The sequence below is a fragment of the Budorcas taxicolor genome, chromosome 9, assembly GCF_023091745.1.
Source record: "Budorcas taxicolor isolate Tak-1 chromosome 9, Takin1.1, whole genome shotgun sequence".
NCBI classification, from domain to species: domain Eukaryota; kingdom Metazoa; phylum Chordata; class Mammalia; order Artiodactyla; family Bovidae; genus Budorcas; species Budorcas taxicolor.
In genome coordinates this window covers 34,204,621-34,227,395 of record NC_068918.1, presented here as the reverse complement: position 1 = coordinate 34,227,395, position 22,775 = coordinate 34,204,621, and the positions used below count along the sequence as shown (strand labels likewise).

The 22,775-nt window shown below is 37.4% G+C and overlaps 1 protein-coding gene across 1 annotated transcript in view; it reads left to right on the top strand.

Annotated features, from left to right (window-relative positions):
* SOBP (sine oculis binding protein homolog) overlaps window positions 1–22,775 on the top strand; it is a 167,002-nt gene that overhangs the window by 3,833 nt on the left and 140,394 nt on the right. Inside the window, exons 2-3 of the mRNA XM_052645601.1 lie at window positions 9,972–10,110; window positions 12,186–12,371. Of these exons, the coding sequence (XP_052501561.1) occupies window positions 9,972–10,110; window positions 12,186–12,371 (325 nt within the window). The remainder of the gene's footprint in view (window positions 1–9,971; window positions 10,111–12,185; window positions 12,372–22,775) is intronic.

Genomic DNA, 22,775 nt, shown 5'->3' with positions numbered 1-22,775 from the left:
ATGTTGAGTACTTTCGGTTTCTAAAGTGAATATTGTGATGATTGTATTAATGTAATATGCCTTCAATATATTGTTAGCTCACATGAATCATAAGTGGCCCTTAGGAGGAAATTTGACATATGGAAGTGTTAATTTGTTTCAGGAGTTCATCCAGAACATAATATAGAAACTAGATGTAATATTGGATGTGTAAATGTAAATATATGAGTAAGTGTAAATATAGTTGCACTTAAGAGTATATATTTTATATGCAGAGATCTTGGTGAGCATGAACATGATTAGTGACTAGCAAACAGTAATACAGCTCAAAAAGGTCTAAGCTATGAGTAGAGATAAGGAGTCAGATTTTCATCTTCTAAAACTTTGACAAAACCAATGTGATTAGATCATGCACTCTGCCCTGGAAACTTTCCTAAACAAACCAAAATTAATGCATTTACAATGTTTGGCTTCCTTATCAATTGCTCAGCTACAGGATAAGCTGTGTTAGATGTCTTAGGTTCTTTGCTGAAGAAGTTCTCTGTCTATAAATATTCTTAATAAGTAATTTGTACCTAAAATTATGCTTCAGTCCTAATGTTAGAGTCAGGCACATCTGTTAGAGTTTAGTAGTAAACCCACCATAAGATTTTCTAGTTTAGTTTCTGATGGTCTCCATTTGGCATTAAAAATGACCTGTGTCAATTGCATAGACGATAAAGCAAGTTGCAGAGTTGAGCTTGTGAGTGTGGTGATTTAAATAGCTTGTCATAAAATAAAACAGTGATATCAGAATATGGATTGGAAAAGTCAGCATGTTTAAGGTTGAAACCAGCTCATTACTAAAACAGGTATATTTTAAGTTTTGCTCCTGAAACTCCATCCTGATGTCAGAAACAGTAAGTCTCAGGAACCTAGGAAGTGGGCTTGGGACCAGATCTCACTGTGACATTCACAAATTATGGCAGACCTCCCTGGCTAAGAAGTGGTCTGGGGTGTGCTGTGCGGCAGGGCTGGGAACTTATGTCAGATGGGACGTGGCCCTGGCCCCTTGGGAGCTGGTATAGGATGTTCCCTAGCCCACTGGCCTTGTCCTCTGCATTGCTCTCAGTTGTCCTGCTCAAGGCTCTAGTCTCAACCCATAAGAGAAGTTCCTGGGAGGGCAGAGAGAGCTATGAATCCTGCTCTGTTCAAACCTGGAATTTTCTGAAGAGTCTCTTTCTCCATCTGTGAACCTGTGAGGATGATGTGTGGTAGAGCAAGACTCTCTAAGCCTTACACAACTCACAGGTTCCAGAGAGGAGGAAATGGAAAGGAACCACTCCACTTCCTCCCGAATCTGAAATAAACATTTGAACTAGAAGAAAATGAGTCTGACAGACTCATTCCCTTCTGCGTTTCCTGCCTCTGTGCTTGCCAAGCACTGCTCTGAGAAGCCAAGCTCTACTCTCCTTGTGTGAAAGACAGACTCATAGAAACCAAGAGGTAACAGAGTTTTTAAAGGAAAGTCAAAAAACAGGGCCTCAAAAAGGGCAAATATCAGTGAATACACACCACAAGTGACTGTTTGAAAATGGAGAGTTCAGGGAAATAGACTATCTTGCTAGGGTGACCAGACTTTTTATATCTTCTAAGGAAGTATTCTTTTTATTGAGTCTTTATACTTTTTCTTTTGAAAAAATTATTAGAAGTAGTAGAAGGTGGATCCTTTAAAAATCTCAGAAGTCTGAAACTTCCTTTTGCAGAATGGGAAGTCAGCCACATTTACACTCTTAAGCTAATAAGATTATTGAATATTTTCCTGAAAGAAAAGAGATATTCCAGGGTAGAATGGAAAAAAAAAAAAGCAACTTTGTTTTTGATGGTGCCAATTGAAACATGTAAACAAACATGAAAGCCTGAGGTGGGTGAAATTTGCTGAATGCATATTTTTGAATCTGTAGACTGATGGGTGTTAATATCTCCTATATAACTAAACGTCTGTGGAACTCCTGCTTTAAAGCCAGTGGCTTTTGCATGGACAGGAAAACAATGTCACAAGTCTTGGTGATTTTGAAGCCAGTGCTGCAGCTGTGATAGGACACAGCTGCCCACAGCTGCACACCTGCTATGCCCGCCAAAGTGTTAGCCCAAGGGCTGGCCTCCACAATTTCACACATTTGTTTGACCTTTTTAGGATATTTGATGTCCTGGCTACAGATTAAAACATGGGGACATCATTGTCTACTCCATGTCACAACAAGACAGTGAAGCAACATAGATTTTTACATGTGGAAACACACACATTTTGGTTTCATGTGACAATTATACAACCTTCCCATTGAGACTGTGTCAGTAAGAGAGCAAGACTTTCTCCTCAGGCCTGCTCCAGGTCGGAGCTGGACTTTAGTGTTCTGATGCATCGCCTGCCCTTAGAACCGTGTTATAATCCTTGGGTTGTGGCTGAGAACAATGCTGCAAAGTGACCCAAATGGAGCTCAGTGACCTTCTTCAAAGGATTTCAGGCCAAGAATCTGTGTGTGGTTCAGGGCCAAACAACAGGGTCAATGGGTGCAGTCTGCATACAGAGTATGAGTCTGGCAGCTCTTCATGACATCCATGTGAATGATTCTCTAATGAGACGTCTGTGGGAGTGGCTTTTCCTTAAGATGCCTTCTGATCCTGTGAAGTCATAAGCGTGGAGGCACTTTGTAGTCTGTAGACATTTCTTTTCCACCACTTAAATTTTACCTCCTTCTTGGTAAAACCTTTAAAATGAAACTGATCCATTAGATCTGTGTTAAGAGAGATGACTTCAAGTTGAACCAACTTGAATTCCCAACAGTCTGAGAGTGCTTGTTAACATTGGATGTTACTTTTTTTTTTTTTTTTTAACTTTCAGATCTGGGGGATAGATAGAGCTAGAAACTGATTTCTAATTAAGTTTAATTCCTACTTCCTATAGAAGAAATTGCCTCTCTTCTGCAGTTTCCTCCCCCGAGCCCTTTCAGTTCAGTTCAGTTCAGTTGCTTAGTCAGGTCCGACTCTTTGTGACCCCATGAACTGCAGCACGCCAGGGTTCCCTGTCCATCACCAACTCCCAGAGCTTACTCAACCTCATGTCCATCAAGTCGGTGATGCCATCCAACCATCTCATCCTCTGTCATCCCCAACCCTTTAAAAATCTTAATTAGCGAGTCGAATGATGCTTAATAGAAATCTACTTTTCAACTCAGTCAGAACCCATGGAGGTGAAAAGAGAGATAAAATATTTTCCAAAAATAACCATCATTCTATTATTCATAACCTTAACTGGCAGAGATACTAGCATTTCTTTCCCTGCCTTGTAAATTGTTCAGGACTGGGGGTTTCCTTTTCCTTTGAAAGTATTTCTCATATGCTCTACTTTCTTGGATAATGTGTGTCAGAATGTTTTAAAGTTAAGTAATGTAATTGATGGATCCTTTTTACTGTCATTAAGACTATGAATATGACTGACATGGTTGTCTGTGGGAAGACCATGTGTTAATTTTTAATTAAAACTATTTTTTTATTTTTATAAAATAATTCATAGGCATGACAGAGATAGCAGAATAAGCAATACAAATAGCAAAAAAGAAAAACAAAGGCTATAATTTTCCCACCCAGACACAATTACTGTCAACATTTTGATGTATTCTTTCCATGTTCTTTTTAATGTATGATACATTTTTTAAAAATGGTCGTATAGTGTACTAACCTTCCTTTTTGAACTTAATATAGTGTTAACAGTTTTCCATGGCAGTAAAAATTTATCCACAGAATATTTTAGTGGCAAAATAGTATTCCGTTTTGGTAATTTTATGACTAAGCTATATTTATTTAACCAAATTCTGATTGTATTTAGTTTATTTCTAAGAAAACAACACTGAACATACATTGTTTTGCACATATTTCCTTAGAATAGTTTATACCTAGAAATAAATAAAATTGCTGAATCAAAGGGTGTGTAAATTCTTCAACTTTTATTGCATACAGTCAAGTTACCTTTTTTAAAAAATGAATCAACTTGAATTCCTAATAGTTTGAGGATGTTCATTAACATTAGATGTTATAATTTTTTAAACTTTCACACATTTTTAAGAATCATGTGTCCTGAATTGTTTCTATATTTACACATTAGAAAACTGTGGAAAAATCATATTTCTATATTTACACATTTAAAAAAATATTTGTGGATGTATCCACATGTATCCACATTTATTGATTAGCTCCTAAGTGCTGGGCATTGTGCTGGATGAGGCATAAAATGAAATAAAAAGTTTCTGCCCTCATATAACTTACAGTGTGTTTGGGATAGAGGATATATTTTACTAGCACTGGAAAGGGATATAGGACTTGGAGTGAAATGGAAATTATATTTGTGAGAAGAGGGAGAACGTGGCTTTTCTCTCATTTGAATGAATGATTGGGAGCTTTCCGAAAACTTTCTGCTTTCTTGGGTAGGATACCAAGTTGAAAACAAATCGACATTCAGTTATGTAAGGCCTGAGATGAAAGAAATCAGTGATGCCCACCCTATATTTTAAAGTTGGATTGGTATGTTCAAAATAAAATCATTAGTCCTCTTTGAAGACCTTGATGTACTTTCATTTTAGAGGTATTTTGAGATTTTTGTAATTAACTGTGATTTTCAAAATGACTTGAAGTCAAGTCTTCATTGTTTACCTGGTAAAATGTTCAGTTAAAAACCATTTAGATTGAACTTTGACATGCATACAGTATTTCTAGTTGAGTAAGGAGAATGTCTAATGAATGTCCTGGGAATTAAATTCCAACAAAAGTAAATTTTGCCAGCGTAGAAAGAACTCAGAGGAATGAGGAAAAGTAAACTTTCCCATCTTTCTACTATTTATTATTTCCACCTTTTTTTTAAATTCTAGGAAAAGATCATGCTTTCAGACTAAATGTTAGAATTTTCTTCTTTCTTTAGAAACCCTGGAAATGAGAGAGGGGGATCTGAAAGGGAGAAGGGTATGGGGATAAAGTATTAAAAGTGCAAAGCCATTAGAGTCAGATGTGATGTCAAAAAGTTGTCAAATGAGAAGATTAACTTTTAATTGTGAATTTTAAGAACCACTATTCCAACAGTACAGATAATTAAGGAGAGTAGAGATCAGTGACCAAATCAGAAAATAAGTTTACCATAAGTAGATATGTCCTGGTTGGAAAGCTCTTTGTATGTGAAATTGACATCCTGTAATATGATTTCTTTGCAGTCCTTTGTTGGACCAAGGAAGTAGTTATTTTGGAGTTGCTGACACATTGGACTGAACAGAATTTATAGTAGAAAGAGTCCTGGTATAAGAATCAGAAGATCTGTAATTTTGTTCTGACTTTACTAGGTGATCTCTCATGCCTGCTGTTTACCTTCTGTATGTTCCAATTTTCTGTTGTAAAATGAGGATGTCACAGAGGTTCACCAAAAGTTTACTGTGGAAACCAAACACCTAACTCGCAGGGTTGTTGAAAGAAACAAGAGAGTTAAAGGATGTGGAAACACTGTCAAGTGCTATAAGAGTGTTAGACATTATCATTGTAATTATAGTGACCTATTTTCCAAACCCAAATTGGACCACATGGTATGAGAGAGGATTTTTGTGTCACTTCCAAGGGCGAGAGGCAGTCTGCAAAATGTGTTTTGGGTGCCAGAATATTGAAATTCTGGCACTTTTGATGGTGTATGGGAACAATGATAAAATATTTGAGATAGTGGCTGTTCAGTGAAATTTATGATGTGTGATAACTGTAATTATGATATTTCTTTGTGAAATGTATTTTATTTCATGTGTAAGTAGTTCTTTGATTTCACAGAATCTTAGTGCTGGAAGGGATGTTAGAGACTGTACTCAAGTTTCCTGCTGTTAAGTCTCCATGAGAAATTCTGGGTGAAGATTTTGGGGGAAACCAACTTTACAATTTCTATCAGTACAGTAGCCTGACCTTTTATGGAACATCCTTACCTCAAAAATCTCTCTGCACTGAACTCTTATCACCTCAATTTTCTGGTAGAAAAACTTGAAAACCCTTATGGACCATAAACATTAAACTCACTTCTCAGAATATGTTATGTTTCTTGGATGGTTACTGCAAAAATCCATTTCATTTCCTTTGGTTTAGCACCATAATGAGCCCACGTGATGTCTAGCATCAAATTCTAAGTTTTAATTCTAAATCAAGTTAAAAATTATTTATTCCTTGGGGTTCTTCAGTTTCTTAGTATAGTATAGTATAGTATACAAGACAGAGCTAATACCTCTGTATAGGTAATACCTTCATGTAGTATAAATACAAGAAACCTTGGTGTTTGTTTTCTCTTTTATCTTGTTCCTTTTTTATGAAAGGTTTGAGATTTGTGGCTCAAGGCTTTATAAACCTTTTGTTTTCTGCTTTTGTAATCATATATCTAAACATTAAGGTGTTTCTTTTTATTTTCAGTGATAAGAAAGGAAACGCTTGGAGTTTATTTTCACTGACATTTATAGTAACTCAAAAATCATGAAGTAGATCTTGTTCATATTGATTGTTCCATGAGGCCTCTGAGTTTTCAGCACAAACCATAAACTGAGTGATGCAGTTAAGGTGCCCAAATAACACAAATTTGGTATCAATAATCCAGTTGCAATTTCAGTTTTTACCCAAATGTTTGAAACTTCTGGATCCCATCCTTGGGATTGGTTCTGAAAGGCTGAATGGATTTGCAGCTGGACTGAAACAAACAAATCTGTATCCTTTGACTGGGAGGTTGCTCCATGAATGATGCATCTGTAGCTTCTGTGTCACTTCAGAGGTTAGACACAACCAGCGAGAGGCGCCCAGGATACAAATGGCCTAGAAAATTAGATATGGTGGCCAGCAGTTATCTTTTTGGCTCATTTCTCTTAGAGATTCAGGCAGACAGTATACAGTCAGTACCAGTAGGATGGCTTGAACTTGGCTTTTAACACTGTTGGGGATTGTGGGGGTTTTGTAGTTGGTTTGTTTTTTAATGCAAGGTATAATCGTTATCCTTGAGGTCTCTGCTGCCAGAGCCCTGATGGAAGACCTCTATTTGAGTGCCTAGGATGGTCGTTCTCCAGTCAGGCACTCAGCTCAGTGAAAGAAATTGAGAGCTAGGGAAGACTGACACCTCATTCAATTAGGAATGTCTTTTGATGGAGTAGTGCAGTGTTTAGCTGAATCCTCCTCAGTGGTATTCCAGAAGTTGCTGAGCTTATTATACATATCGATCATATCATCTTTGCACATTCATGAAAGGAATGTCTATTTAATGTGGACATGACCAGCCATCAGAGAGAATAAATGCCTCACTAAAGCTTGATATGGCTGACTGTTGGCCTTGTGGATGGTAACACTGAATCAATCTGTCTAGATTTTTAAAAAATTGCTTGTGCATTATACCATCACAGATTGACCCATTTGGAGCTCTGAGCTCAAGTGGGTACTAAAGCAAAAAGAAAAAAGTCTAGCATCATGTAGGTGGTTTGAAATGCCAGGGGTTTTGTGTGTGTGTGTGTGTGTGTGTGTGTGTGTGTGTGTGTGTAATAGTGTAATATCCTTTCTTTTTTATGCAACTCTGCTGAAATCTAAAGTGAAATTCAAAAGAACATGGAACTTGCATGTTGAGGCTGTGCACATGGTGGTTAAGCCTGGGTACTTTGTTTCAGGTATAAACTATACATCCCAGTGTAATTCAGAAATGACAACTTCTAGGGAGAATGAGAAAAGATTCTTTGAGTCACAGAGTAGGTTAAAATATATAGTTTTTCTAACTCCATCTGGGGTGCTCAGGCTGTCTTGACTGATAAAGATGCCTTAAAAATTTTAGATGCCTTAAAAAAATTAAGGTCCGTCTAGTCAACGCTATGGTTTTTCCAGCGGTCACATATTGATGTGAGAGTTGGACTGTGAAGAAAGCTGAGCACCGAAGAATTGATGCTTTTGAACTGTGGTGCTGGAGAAGACTCTTGAGAGTCCCTTGGACTGCAAGGAGATCCAACCAGTCCATCCTAAAGGAGATCAGTCTTGGGTGTTCATTGGAAGGACTGATGTTGAAGCTGAAACTCCACTACTTTGGCCACCTCATGCGAAGAGTTGACTCATTGGAAAAGACCCTGATGCTGGGAGGGATTGGGGGTAGGAGGAGAGGGGGACGACAGAGGATGAGATGGCTGGATGGCATCACCGACTCGATGGACATGAGTTTGGGTGGACTCTGGGAGTTGGTGATGGACAGGGAGGCCTGGCGTGCTGCAGTTCATGGGGTTGCAAAGAGTCTGACACGGCTGAACTGAACTGAAAAAAATTCATCCAGCAAACATTTATTAAGCTCTTACTCTATGATATAGGATTCTTCCTTCTATTAATTTTCCCAGTTTTATTGAGATATAATTGACAGAAAACATTGCATAAGTTTCAGGTGTACAATGTGTTGGTTTGATACATTTATATATTGTAAAATGACTACAACCACAGTATTAGCTACCACGTCTATCCTGTAACAGAGTTACCTTTTTTACAGTGAAAAGATGTAGAGTCAACTCTCTCAGCAACATTCAAGTGTAAGATAGTGTTCTTAGCTACAATCACCGTATCATATATCACCGTGGTATACCCTTTAACGAGTCTCCTCATTTCTGCCACCCCTCAGCCCCGGGTAATCCCTTCTCTACTCTGTGTTTCTCAGATAGAGATACTTTAAGGCACACACAAGAATTAAGACCTAGCATTTGTTAAGTTCATTAAAAATAGTCACCTGGTAGTATAAGCTTTAAATTTGTTCAACTATTATTTACCCATTATTTCCACAGCTTGACATCTATACTAACAACAATAATAATACCTTACATTTATAGAGTTGTCCCTCCAAATCCACAGGGGATTGGTTTCAGGGCATCCCACCTCCACACTGGAATACCAGATTCTTCAGTACTCAAGTCCCTTGTGTGAAATGGTGTAGTATTTTCATATAACCTATGCATATCCCTACAATATACTTTAACTCATCTCTAGATTATTTATAATACCTAATATAATGTAAATGCTAGGTAAAGAGTTGTAAGTACAATATAAGTGCCATATAAATAGTTGCCTGCATGACAAAGTCAAGTTTTGCTTTTTGGAAATTTCTGAAAATTTTTTTCCTAAATATTTTCCACAGGAGTAACTTGAATCTGTGGATAAGGAACCTGCAGATACAGAAGGCTGATTATAGATTGATTTATAGTTCATAAAGTGTTTTCATGTGTTATCCAAAATCTGAGCTGACTAGTAACCTTAAAGTTATTTGGCGCTTTTATGTTATTTGTCAGAAGACAATCATAGTGACCTTTGATTTCATGGGGAAAGAATCTGTCACTAATGGAATTCGTAAAGGAAATTATGCTTTGCTGTTTAAAGACTACTGTTACAAAAGGTAAAATTAAAAAGGAAAACCCTTGTAGCCTATTCAGCTTCCTGGATGGTAGTGGTTGACAGTCGAGGAATTATTTCTTTGCTGAGATTGTGCTTTATCTGAGATCAGAGTTATGTTAAGAAACAACACCTGAGTTAGAAGGCAATTCTAATTTAAATTAATCTGAGCCACAAAATGCTCGATTGTTTTCAGTTTCAAAATCTCTTCTTAGCTGTTTTCGTGCTTTTACCTTTCAATATTTTCGTATTAGTTCAAGATACAGACTTTGCAGAAGGATATGCCAAAATATGACTTCCTATTCTTAAGCAAAACTGACAAATGCCTTTTTTCTTATTATCTTTAAATTGCAAATGTCTGAAGGCCTGTCATAATTGGATGCGTCATCCTGAGATTTAAATGCATGACAGTTTTCAAACGTGATTTGAAAAATGAACATGACTCTAAGGAAGGAAGGGCGAGGCTGGCAGAACACGGGGTGGTACTAATAGAATTCAATGTATGCATTCTTTTTCAAATAGTTACTGATTATATACGTAAGCAGCCTATGCTTTTCTTTCAGAACTTTGCAGAAAACACTATGAATGAACTCCTTGGCTGGTATGGCTATGATAAGGTTGAATTGAAAGACGGTGAAGATATTGAATTCAGGAGCTATCCTACAGATGGAGAGAGCCGGCAGCACATTTCTGTTCTCAAAGGTAATGACATTTAATGTCCCTTTGTTCATGCAAACAAGGATTAACTATCTCAACCTGCCAGAATTGAGTTGCTCTGGGACTCATTTTGTTGATTATGCCAATAGTTGATTTAAATGTACATCCCCAGGAGTGCTTTCCCATAAGCAGAATATAAGAGCACAACATAAAACAAAAACAGTCACAGCTTAATTTCCTTCCAGCAATGGGAGGGCTAGCTAGACAGTGCTCGGGATCCTAAGCACTGCGGTCCTGCTCACAAAGGTAGAGAAAGGGACAGCGTTTGCTAACTTCTACTTTCCTAAACCCTTTGATATATCAATTGTTAAGGACTGGTGCTTTCTGTTTAGTGAAATGTTAGGTTTAAAGTTTCAGACTGCAAGAGACAATCATGGTTAATTTGGTAATTTCTCTTCTTGCCCCCCAGTTTTAGGTGAGAATTCTAAAGGAGAGCCCTACTTCTATTTTCTGTTTGAAGTGTTCACCTTATCCCCACAGCCTTGGATAGGGTAAGAAGAAAAGTAAGAGAGTAGTAGATGATTGGATCCTATATTATTCTTTAGGAATTATCATCGAAGCCTGGCCAGAGAGTAGAAATTAGAGGCTTGGCAGAGTTGAATTAACACTGATTCTCCCGGTGGGTAGCAATGCCAGATACCCCATGAGGGAAGCCTAGAACCCTTGGTGGGTGTTGCTCTGCGTACTGAATTGATTAACCTAAATATGGATTGAAGATTTGTTCATCAAAGAAAAGAAGAGGAATATGTGAATATCCATAAAGTAATATCCATTTGGGGAACTTGAATAAAATGTGGGCTAAACTAATTGTGTGATATCATTGGCAATTTGATCTGTATTTTCATTGCATTCAAAATCTTTTGGCATACACTACCTGTTCATGCACTGTATTTCCAGTCTCTAAGATAGTGCTTTTCCTTCTTATATGCCAAGCAACGAAATGTAAATGAGCTGTCCTGCGGGCATGTGGAATTGAACGTACGTGACAAATTTTATGTTAAGCTTGCTATGAAATTGTACATATCATGTCACAGAGATAATAACAATTTCACTGTAAATGAAAAATGCAAGTCATGAGTTTTAGTCTATAAACTAATAGCTCATTTAATACTTGGTCTAGGTAATAATCTTTGCCTCTGGGGAACTTGGAGAGAATGCCATGATATGCTGCTGAAGGGAAAAAGTTGTTTTCCATGGTTGAGTGTTTTATTTTTTTAATGGTTCATATGTGAGGATAAAATTCACCAAGTTCATATCATTAGAAGTTTTCTTTATGATCATTTCTGTTAATTTGTAAAAATTATTTTATTTATTTATTTTTGACTGTGCTGTATCTTCGTTGCTGTGTGTGGGCTTTTCTCAAGTTGCGGCCAATACATGGACTCAATAGTTGTGGTTCCTGAGCTCTAGAGCACAGGCTCAGTAGTTGTGGCGCATGCGTTTAGTTGCCCCAAGGCATGTGGGATCTTCCTGGACCGTGGATCGAACCCATGTCTCCTGCATTAGTAGGCGAATTCTTTACCACTGAGTCACAAGGAAGCCCCATTTTTGTTAATTTTAAATGGCTATTAATGGGTTAATGAGTCTACCCTGTGAAATAACAGTTTGTGTTCTTTTTTCCTAATCATCAGCTTCTTTCTCATTGGTTCTTTTGAGTATATTACCACTCACCTTTATAATATATCAGGACCTGGTTACCATGGTAGGGGGCCACTTTTTAAGCTTCTCCTTTGGTAGCCAGAGAGCGATACCTGCCATATATCACTTTGTACATGTAAAAGGTTAATTGCCTCTCAATTTTCTATGGGCTTTTACAGTGTGAAAATTCATCACTACGATACAGTAGAGATATTAGCTATCATGGTGGAGCAAATTATAAAGGAACCCGTGAGAAATTTATGGTAACACAGCTGAGAAAGGTTCAGGATTAAGTTCTGGTAAAGTGTTTAAAGATTGGCAAGAAAAAAAATTTTATTCCATAGCCATTTTACTTGAGAAAATGTGGTTGTAAGGAAAGTAAGTCTCTTCAACATATTGAATGATTTTTTTTTCTTTTACAGAAAATTCTTTGCCAAAACCCAAATTACCTGAGGACAGTGTTATTTCACCATACAATATAAGCACAGGCTATTCAGGGCTTGCCACAGGAAATGGACTCAGTGACTCACCTGCAGGGTCGAAGGATCATGGCAATGTGCCCATTATTGTACCTTTAATTCCGCCACCTTTCATAAAGCCGCCAGCAGGTAAGTCACTACTGGGGTTTCCAGTGATAATAATTTACAGAAAGTTGTTTAAACTACCCTATGATAATTATTAAATGCTTAAGTTTATTTTGGAAAACACTGTTTTAGGGACATTGCAGCTAAGACATGTGAGTGTATGTATCATTTGAAGAACATTACTTTATTAAGCAAATACCCCCAATCTACTACTGCTTAGGCTGTCGACCTTCAACTGACAATAAATTTTCCTACCCCTGGCTACAAAAAAAGTTATTTTCCTTCTCTGAAATCTATTTAAAATTAAAAAGGATAAATTAATTAAAAAAATATATATATACTGATCGGTTAACAAGAAAAAAAGGGAACGTTGGTTGAGCTCTTTGGTGTGGTGCAATGAGGACCACGTCTCCCTGGTGCGTTTCCCAAAGGAAGGGGCCATTTATAAAGCGTGTGTGGCAGGCTTGTTCCCCAGTGCGCCTTTCTTCTAAATCCACTTAAGAAACAACCCAGGTTACTCATCTTGTACAGAGTTGTTTCTAATTCCTGGAAAGCTTTCTTTAAGAGCTTTTTGAAAAATGGAGATTCAAATTTTACTTGGATGAAAATGTAATCAGTTCTTGTATATTTCCAGAAAATTAGATGCCAGTGTATTAAGCTAGATGGCAATAGGCTGAGCATGATGTTCTATTGCAGGTTAGGTTACAGTTATGTTCCACATGGAGAAAGAAGTTCAGTAATATTGTATCTGGCTTGTTGTAAAATGTTAGAATTTTGCTAGAATGCTTAATTGCTGTGCTGGTTATTTTTCTGTATGTTGAATTAAGCAATGATAAATAATGAATTTTGATAGCAGTACTTATCATAACTCACTAAAGATAACACTTGTATTATTATTTTTTTTTTTTGAGGTGAGAGAAGATAGGTGTTTGGTTATGTTTCCATAAATGGTGAATATGTTTGTAAGATATAAATTACTGGGCTTACATTATAGATATATTTATACCATCTTCTAAATGTTACTAACATTTTCCTTCATGGTATGGGCATATTCTCTTACTTGACCTATTACATTTTAGCAGCAAAAGTGTCCTTTCATACTGAGGTCCTCACATATGTCATGAAAATCCATTTACATATCAAAATCACTTGTGATCATGTTTGTCTACTAAATACTAACATAATTTTTGTTTCATGTAATGTTTGTCTTCGTAATGCCACTGTTATTCTTTGGTTGATTGTTTTATGGTGCAGAGGGACCCAGATTTATCTTCTAAAGGGTCAAAGATATATTTTACATAGGACAACTGGAGAGAAAATTGACTAATTTTGTAAATGTAGGATTCTTTGTTTCGACATATGTCCAATGGCTTCAGTGCGTGGTGATGTTGAGGAGGATACCAGTAAAAGAGCCTAAGTGAAAAGAACACGGGCTTCAGGCTCAGATAGATTGGGTTCAAATCTAGACTTTGTCATTTACTGGGTCTGTGAGTGTAGAGCAGCTATGTAATTTCCACATATATAAAATGGGGGTTGCAGTTTCACCACCTGAGATAGTTGTGGCCCTGAGATGAGAAAATATAGGTAGAGCACCAGCATAGTGCTTGCCACATGGAACCCATTTGGTACATGCCATGCCTCTTTTTCTTTCTTTTTTTTTTCAGACCTTATTCTGCCCTAGAGTTATCATGCACGTAATTTGTGCATAAAAAGGTGTGCATCCAAATGCAAATTCCCCTCCAAGGTTTATTTGAGCAAAGCAAACAGCTCTAGAAATTAGCATAGCTGAGGCTAACATGAGTTTGGCATGCCAAAAAACCTGCCCTGGAGTTTCCTGCTGAGCCAGCCACGTGGAATTCAAGCACACAGCTCCTATTTAACTCTAATTCCACATCAGATCAGGAAATAAATATGCAAAGGATAGAGGCCAAAAATTGAGCCTTGGAAGTCTTAGATGTAAAAACTCTGAGGAATTAAAAGCCAGAGTAACTGAACACCAGTGGTTTTGTGCTGTCTTCCATGGAATTCTAGGACACTCATCTGTTGAAAACAGAATATAGGGGAGGACATGTTTAATTTTCTGTATCTGCTCTAAACCTTGACCCAGTCCTACTCCAGGGTTCCATATGACAAGACAAAGGTACACAAAGTTCTCTGCTTTCAAGGAGCTTACTCTATTATTCCCTAAGCAGAAACTTACAGGAGAGATGAATTTTGACTTATGTTATCTAGTGCAGGGGTCGGAAAGCTTTGTCAATGGCCAGATAGTATTTAAGGCTTTGGAGCTATCCTGTCCTGTCACAGCTACTGAACTGTGCTGCGGCAGCAGAAAATCAGCCATAGATAGACAGGCCATAAACAAATGGGCCTGGTTGTGTTCTAATAAAACTTTATTTACAAAAAGAGCAGCAAACAGGGTTTGGCTCAGGGAAAACAGCTTGCTGACCCTTGCATTAGGGTAAGATTGGCAAAAGTCTCGTGATAACAGGAAGGTGAATAGAGTTTCTAAGAGTCAGGCTATGAGCTTTGTTAAAGTGCTGTCTGTTACATCATAAGGAAGGGACAGTGACAGGTTAGGAAAACAGCAGGGTTTTCAGGGAATGTGGTGAGCTCTGTCACATAATAGTTGTCCACCAGGGTCTGTTGAATAAATGAATGAATGACATATCCAAATTCCTACTGCACATACATAAATAGTACAGGCTACTCTGTTGTTCACTGAGAAAGTGCGAGGATCTTGTTTGAGTTAGTCTGAACCTTTTTGACCACGACCATAGCCTTTGTGACAGTGGTTTGAGTCCTTATCCGTAGATAAGTGTAAAGTTCACCAGTTATCCGAAAACTCCTATCTAGTTAATCATTTCAGTTCTTCTTTTGCTAAAACTTTTACCAGAGTTATTATTCAAGATAAGTTGAGGGACACTCACTGTCAATTTTCTCACCATATATAGGTTAATGTGGCATTTCTGAGGGAAACTAATCATACAATGGCTGAAAGAAAGTGGCCCCTTGATAATCAGGCCCTGAATAATTTAGAGTTGACTGTATCAAGCAAGTGTCTACCTCTCAGGATAGGGAAGATGAGCACTGTATGTGTACTCTGGATTCCTGGAATGAAAATAACTACTAGCGTTCAGATTATTCCTGTTATACTGCAAACTAGCTGTGTGAAAATGCTCACGATACCTTATGTTCATATTAAATCCTGTAGTTATGAAACTCATTCAAATTTATTATTTTATTTACTTTGATCTTAATAATAACCCCAAGAAATAGCATTTGAGATATCATTAAGTAAAGAACTGAAGCTCAGATAGTTAAGTGGCTTTCTCAAGGTCACGTGGCTTCCAAGTACTTGAGTCTAGTACTAAAGTCTTCTGATTCCTAATTCAATATTCTTTTTAATATAAAGTTGCCATTTCAGCATATTTATATAGAATTTCCCTAGACTGTATCAGAATAGGAATACTTGTTAATATGCCACTTCAGATTCCTTTAATGACAGGGGATACAACTTTTTTCTGCAGAAGGTTATTTTTTTCAAGCCCACATCTATTGGGAGACTTGATAAGTTCTCTAGCTCTAAGCATCTGTGGTTCTGTGAGCCTGGGTGACCTAGTAATAGTAGTAAAACCCCAGCTTGGTTTTAAAGTCTTGCCATCATGAGGCAAGTTGCTTCTGCTCCGAGGTACCAGAAGGCTACATCTGGTCAGGCACTAGTTCCAGAGAGTGTTTCATGTGCTCAGGCAGGCTCACCACTGGATCTCATCCACGTTTGGCAGCCAGTGGGCCCAGTGGAATTCTCGTGATCGGGAACACAGTGATACCACACTCGCTTGGATTTCCACTCTGCTTTTGCACAGCTGCAGACAGAAGTGGGGGGGGGGGTAGCTTATTTCTGGGCCTCGGGGACTGCTTTTCTGTTCCTGCACCCCTTTTCTTCTGAGAAGGGGAACTCCTCATGTCTTAGTGATTACCACAAGCTTTGACCTCTCTTTGGCTGCATATTTCCATCCAATTTCAACCGATTTCTGAGGCTAAGCTGCCCTTCCCCCCTCGGAGACAGAATCTGGCCCTTGGTGTAGGGTTTGTGACATCACGGTCGTTGCTGTGGTAATAGACTTGTTATAAACACAGAATAATAGCTCTGCTTTTACTTTTTTTTCCCCCCTCCAAACAAATGAAGGGAATCACCATGATCCTTAAATAAAAATCACAAACTTTTCTGCAGTGGACAGAGTAAGGTTTTGCCATACAGAGTAGCCATTTAAAAAAACAGCTGTAAGAATATAGTTATAAGAATAATACTAGAAAATAATAGAAAGTATTGGCCAACTCTTTTTATGCAAACATTCCTTTATCCTTTAAGTTAGAATGAATATGAAAACCTCCTTCTTTGCTAATTTAAAAAACCAGAGTGTAAGCATAGTCTGAAGTGACAGAATATATATCAGCAAGAGTTTTGAAAGATAACTCAGGTTAATTACATTGTAACCTTGCTGTAAATCTTCTCATATTAGAGATTTTTAATATGGGTTCAACCCTTTGGGACTTCATTCAGAGAGGGTTGTACCACTAAAGGACTTTCGGCATGGATTATAAGAGCTGTACAATAGTGAGTCTCCATCAAAATACTTATGTCTGCTCTGCTCCCCTGCAAGTTTGACTATTGAAGCAAAGCCATTCAAAATGAATTTTAAATTCAGTAATTTTTTTTACAAAGACCTTATATTGGTCTCTATTGCTTTACATATGTAATAGCACTCAGTTCCATTGACCAGGTGGCTCAGATGGTAAAAAATATGCCTGCAGTGCAGGAGACCTGGGTTTGATCCCTGGGTTAGGAAGATCCCCTGGAGAGGGGAGTGGCTACTCCCTCCAATATTCTTGCCTGGAGAATACCATGGACAGAGGATCCTGGCATACTATACAGTACATGGGGTCACAAAAAGTTGGACACAGCTGAACAATTAACACTTTCACTTCCATTTCCATTGACTAGACATCAGCTCTCTGCAGTGGTTGCGCAAGGTTAGGTCTCCCCACCTTGCCTACTCCTGGTTAAAGTAACCAACTGGAACTTGAACCAATATTTTTTATCTCTTACTCTTAGACTAGCCCCAAGAACAACATTTTGTTTCCAAGACTTAAAAATGTCAGTAAAACAATTAGTATGCTTTGTTTTGCTGAAGAGGTAGCAGAGACTTTGCTAGTGAAAGTTTCACTGAGCCCGGCTGCAGAAAACACTGTATATCTAGGAAACAGCATTTTAGATCTGAGTCTTTTGACAGGTTTTTCTGGAGGCTTATAACTTGCCAGTTACAAGTCCAGAATCCCTCTAGATCTCTGAATACCTTAAAAATAAAATGAATTTGAAAAAAGGAGGGAATACACCTCTCTGGATGCATTTATATGGCAGTGTTGAATAACATGTCTTTTACCTTCAATGATAAGTGACCATATTCTTGTTCCAGTATGTTCCCATGTGTGAGGTGAGACATAGGGTCCATCCATATGACACTTGCAGGTTTATGTGGGGGACTTGAGATTAAGCTCCTAAAACCAGTTTGATTTCCTTTGTGCAGAAGTGTCTTGCCTTTCTTGGAAAACAATGACCATTTCCTGTCTTCCAGGATGGTTTGCTTTCAGTGAGCTTTCCACATTTGTGTTCAGTCATAGTCATGGAAATGTATTTTTTCAGGCAAATCTTGAAATTCTTTAGGGGTTATAAGAACTGGGCTCTAAGGAACCATTAGCTTACCGGAGAATATGGAAACATTCACGTGATCTGTTAAGCTCTATGTATATAGCTGAGTAAGCCACAGTTAATAAGCATGTTACTTTTTGGCTCTTGTAATTCTTACATGGAGCTGTACTTGCTCCATGTAAGTTGGAATCAGAATGTGGTTTGCGCTATAATCATTATTTATTTTATCTGTTACTCAATATTCTTGGGGCTTGCATATGAATGCTGTATTCCAAATAGCCATTGAGAAAACAGGATTTAATAAAAATTGCCTTGCCATTTATTTACTTGTCCAGATTTTAAAATATGATTATTAAATAAAATTACCTACGGTTAATGGGATTTGGATGAGTTACTATTTATGTAGCAGATACATTTCTCATCAAAAAGAAGAGGTTCATTGAACCCTCAGATTTGGAGAGTTTTCCAAACCACTTAGGACAAGGACAGGAGGAATTATGGCAAATGGCAAGAGTACTAGTAGTTAATAAAAGTATTGATATAATCGCATCAAGCTAGTATTTTCTGAGCACTTATTATGTGCCAGGCAATGTGCTAATAGATTATCTCATCTAATTTTCAGAACAACTCTGTGTGGATGCTATTATTAACTTTGTTTTACAGATGAGGAAACTGAGACCCAGAAAAGTTAAGCAACTTGTTCACACAGGTAATAAGTGGCCAAGCTGTTAGCTGAACTTGGGTGCAGTATCTCCTTAACTCATATTCATACCACTGGTCTATCGAAAACACAGTATCAGTCTTTTAGTCAATAATGTATTTATTAAATGCTCTTTATATTGTATGAGATAAGATAAATATATACAATATAAATACAAATTATATGTAATATATATATTATGAAACATTATATATATACACACACATACATATATATATGGTGGAGCTTCCCAGGTGGCACTAGTGATAAAGAACTTGCCTGCCAGTGCAGAAGACATAAGAGATACAGGTTCGATCCCTGGGTTGTAAAGATGCCCTGGAGGAGGGCATGGCAACCCACTCAAGTATTCTTACCTGAAGAGTCCCCATGGACAGAAGAGTCTTGCGGGCTACAGTCCATAGGGTCACAAGGAGTCAGACACAACTGAAGTGACTTAGCACACACACATGCACACGTACATGGTACAAATACATTTATCATCCCTGACCACCAAGCACTTAAAGTATACTTGATATATAATCAAAACATTGTTCTACTTTGGTTTTGGGAAGTATAGTTTAATTTTAGCAGCATTGGGAGGGTACATGGTGACAGTAGAAGGGCAGTTAAAGTGGAGTAGTAGGAAGTCTACAGGCAGATTCTCGGGAGCTGTTGTGTTTGTACAAGGAGAAGTGGCATCTGAAACATAATGTAGGCTAGAAGATAGTCCCTGAAAATTCAAAGTGATAAAAAAGACACAAAATGAAGCTTTAAAATGTTAACTACTATGACGTGGGTCCTGTTTTATCTTTTTAAATGTAATCAAGGGGTCTTGAAAAGTTATTTCAAATTTCAACATGTTCAGTCGTTCTTTTGTTGTTGTTGTTTTACGAATTGATTGTTGACTGTGCTGGGTCTTCCTTGCTACACGCAGCCTTTCTCTAGTTGAGGTGAGTGGCGGCTGCTCTTCATTGCAGTGCACAGAGGCTCCTCACTGAGGTGGCTTCTCTTGTGGAGCAACAGGCTTTGGGCATACAGGCTTTAGTAGTCGCGGCTCTCAGGCTCTAGGGTGCTGTTCAGTCATTCTTAATGCCAAATAGGGTGTGTAGTTTGAATGCTAGCATGATGTGGTGGAGAAACTGCCAGAGCAAGAACCAGGAGAGACCTGGATTGTTAATGCCAGCTCTGTCATTGATGGGTTGTATAACCTTGGATAAGCCACTTAGCATCTCTGAGCCTCAGTTTCCTTATCTGAAAAACGATGTAGTTAATTTAAGTAATCTGTAATTTCCCTATATTTTTAAAATCTTGGCTTTGTGACTTATATAGTGAATTGCCTAGATGATTTTATGATTGGAAAGGGTCTATTTTAACATGCCACAATATATATTTGTTAATTAATTGAAGATATTTAAAGCCAGTTATGTATGTGTATAGTTACAGCAGCTGAAAGTCTGATGGAAGATTTATGCTATTTAGGGCAACTTTCAATGATTGTTAATTTTTACTTTGAAAGAGTCATAAATAAATGCAGAAAATAAACTTATGGTTACCAAGGGGGAAAGTTGGGAAGGAGGGATAAACTGGAAGACTGGGATTGATATATACACACTACTATATATAAAATAGATAACTAATAAGAACCTATGGATGGCACAGGGAACTCTGCTTAACGCTCTTTAATGACCTGTTTGGGAAAATAATCTAAAAAAGAGTGGATATATGTATAACTGATTGAACGTGCTGTACAGAAGAAAATAACACAACATTGTATATCAACTATACTCCAATAAAAATTAATAAAAATAAAATAAAATTGAGAAAAAGTGCCAGAAAGTGTTAAATATGAGTAAATAAGAAGATTAATATCACTCATATGTTATTACATCTAATCATTTTGACGTTATACATAAGTTGTGATCACTAGAAGCATTTTCCAAAATTTCTGACAAAGAGAAGTCACAATATGTCAAATATAATTTACCAAAACAGGCACAAGAATTAATAGAAAACCTGAGTAATTCTACATTTCCTGAGTAGTAAGGAAATTAAATAATTAAATCATTTTACAAAGGACATTCTAGACCCAGATAGATTCAATGTTAAATTCTACCATTTAAGGAAAAAATAAAAACAAACTTAGAGAAACTCTCTTAGAGAAATAGAAATCATTTTATGATGCCAGCATGACCTTGATCTTATCACATGACAAAGGCATTAAAAATAAAAATGATAATTTAATGTAATTAGTTTACATTAACATGGGAAAATTGTTTATCATGAACAATGATTCAAAAATCCTGAAGAAAATCATAGCAAATCAAAGTCAGTGATATAAACAGTAGGATAATGTGTCATGACTAAATAATTTTTTCTAGGAATGCAAGATTGATTTAAATTGTAAAAATAGTTAATATAATTAACTAATTGACAGAACAAAAAATAAAGCTTATAGAATATTCTCAAAAAATGCAGAAATTTAAAAGTTGATAAAAATTTAACACAATAATAAAAACTCTTATAAAAGTAGGAATAGAATGGAACTTCCATAATGTGACAAGCAATATCCACAAAAACCTACTGCTAACATCGTACATAATGGTGACATATTGAAAGCTTTTCTCTTGAAGTCCAGAATCAGATAAAGATAACCAGTATTGCCATTTCTATTTAATTTTGTACTAGAATTCATCAAAAATGTAAGAAAACAAGAAAAAGAAGCAAAAAATATAAGATTTTAAAGGTAGAAATGCTATTTTGTTTAGAACCTCTGTCCCTCAACAGTGAACAGGTAAACTATTACAATGAATCCGTTCCGTTCAGTTCAGTCACTCAGTCGTGTCCAACTCTTTGTGACCCCATGAATTGCAGCATGCCAGGCCTCCCTGTCCATTACCAACTTCCTGAGTTCACTCAAACTCATGTTCATTGAGTCAGTGATGCCATCCAGCCATCTCATCCTCTGTTGTCCCCTTTTCCTCCTGCCCCTAATCCCTCCCAGCATCAGTCTTTTCCAATGAGTCAACTCTTCGTATGAGGTGGCCAAAGTACTGGAATTTCAGCTTTAGCATCATTTCTTCCAAAGAACACCCAGGGCTGATCTCCTTCAGAATGGACTGGTTGGATCTCCTTGCAGTCCAGGGGACTCTCAAGAATCTTCTCCAACACCACAGTTCAAAAGCATCAATTCTTCGGGGCTCAGCCTTCTTCACAGTCCAACTCTCACATCCATACATGACTACTGGAAAAACCATAGCCTTGACTAGATGGACCTTAGTTGGCAAAGTAATATCCCTGCTTTTGAATATGGTATCTAGGTTGGTCATAACTTTTCTTCCAAGGAGTAAGCGTCTTTTAATTTCATGGCTGCAGTCACCATCTGCAATGATTTTGGAGCCCCCCAAAATAAAGTCTGACACTGTTTCCACTGTTTCCCCATCTATTTGCCATGAAGTGATGGGACCAGATGCCATGATCTTCGTTTTCTGAATGTTGAGCTTTAAGCCAACTTTTTCACTCTCCTCTTTCACTTTCATCAAGCGGGTTTTTAGTTCCTCTTCACTTTCTGCCATAAGGGTGGTGTCATCTGCATATCTGAGGTTATTGATATTTCTCCCAGCAATCTTGATTCCAGCTTATGTTTCTTCCAGCCCAGCGTTTCTCATGATGTACTCTGCATATAAATTAAATAAGCAGGGAGACAATATACAGTCTTGACATACACCTTTTCCTATTTGGAACCAGTCTGTTGTTCCATGTCCAGTTCTAACTGTTGCTTCCTGACCTGCATATAGGTTTCTCAAGAGGCAGGTCAGGTGGTCTGGTATTCCCATCTCTTGATTAGTGCTAAACAAATCAGTACCCCTAAATCTATTATATCTATATATTTCAGCCACACACACACAAAAAAAAACCCTTAACAATACCATTTAAAATAGCATCAAACCATCAAATACCAAGGGGGAAGAAAACCTCCCGAAATGTGTGCAGGATTGCTACACAAAGAACTGTAAACATATAA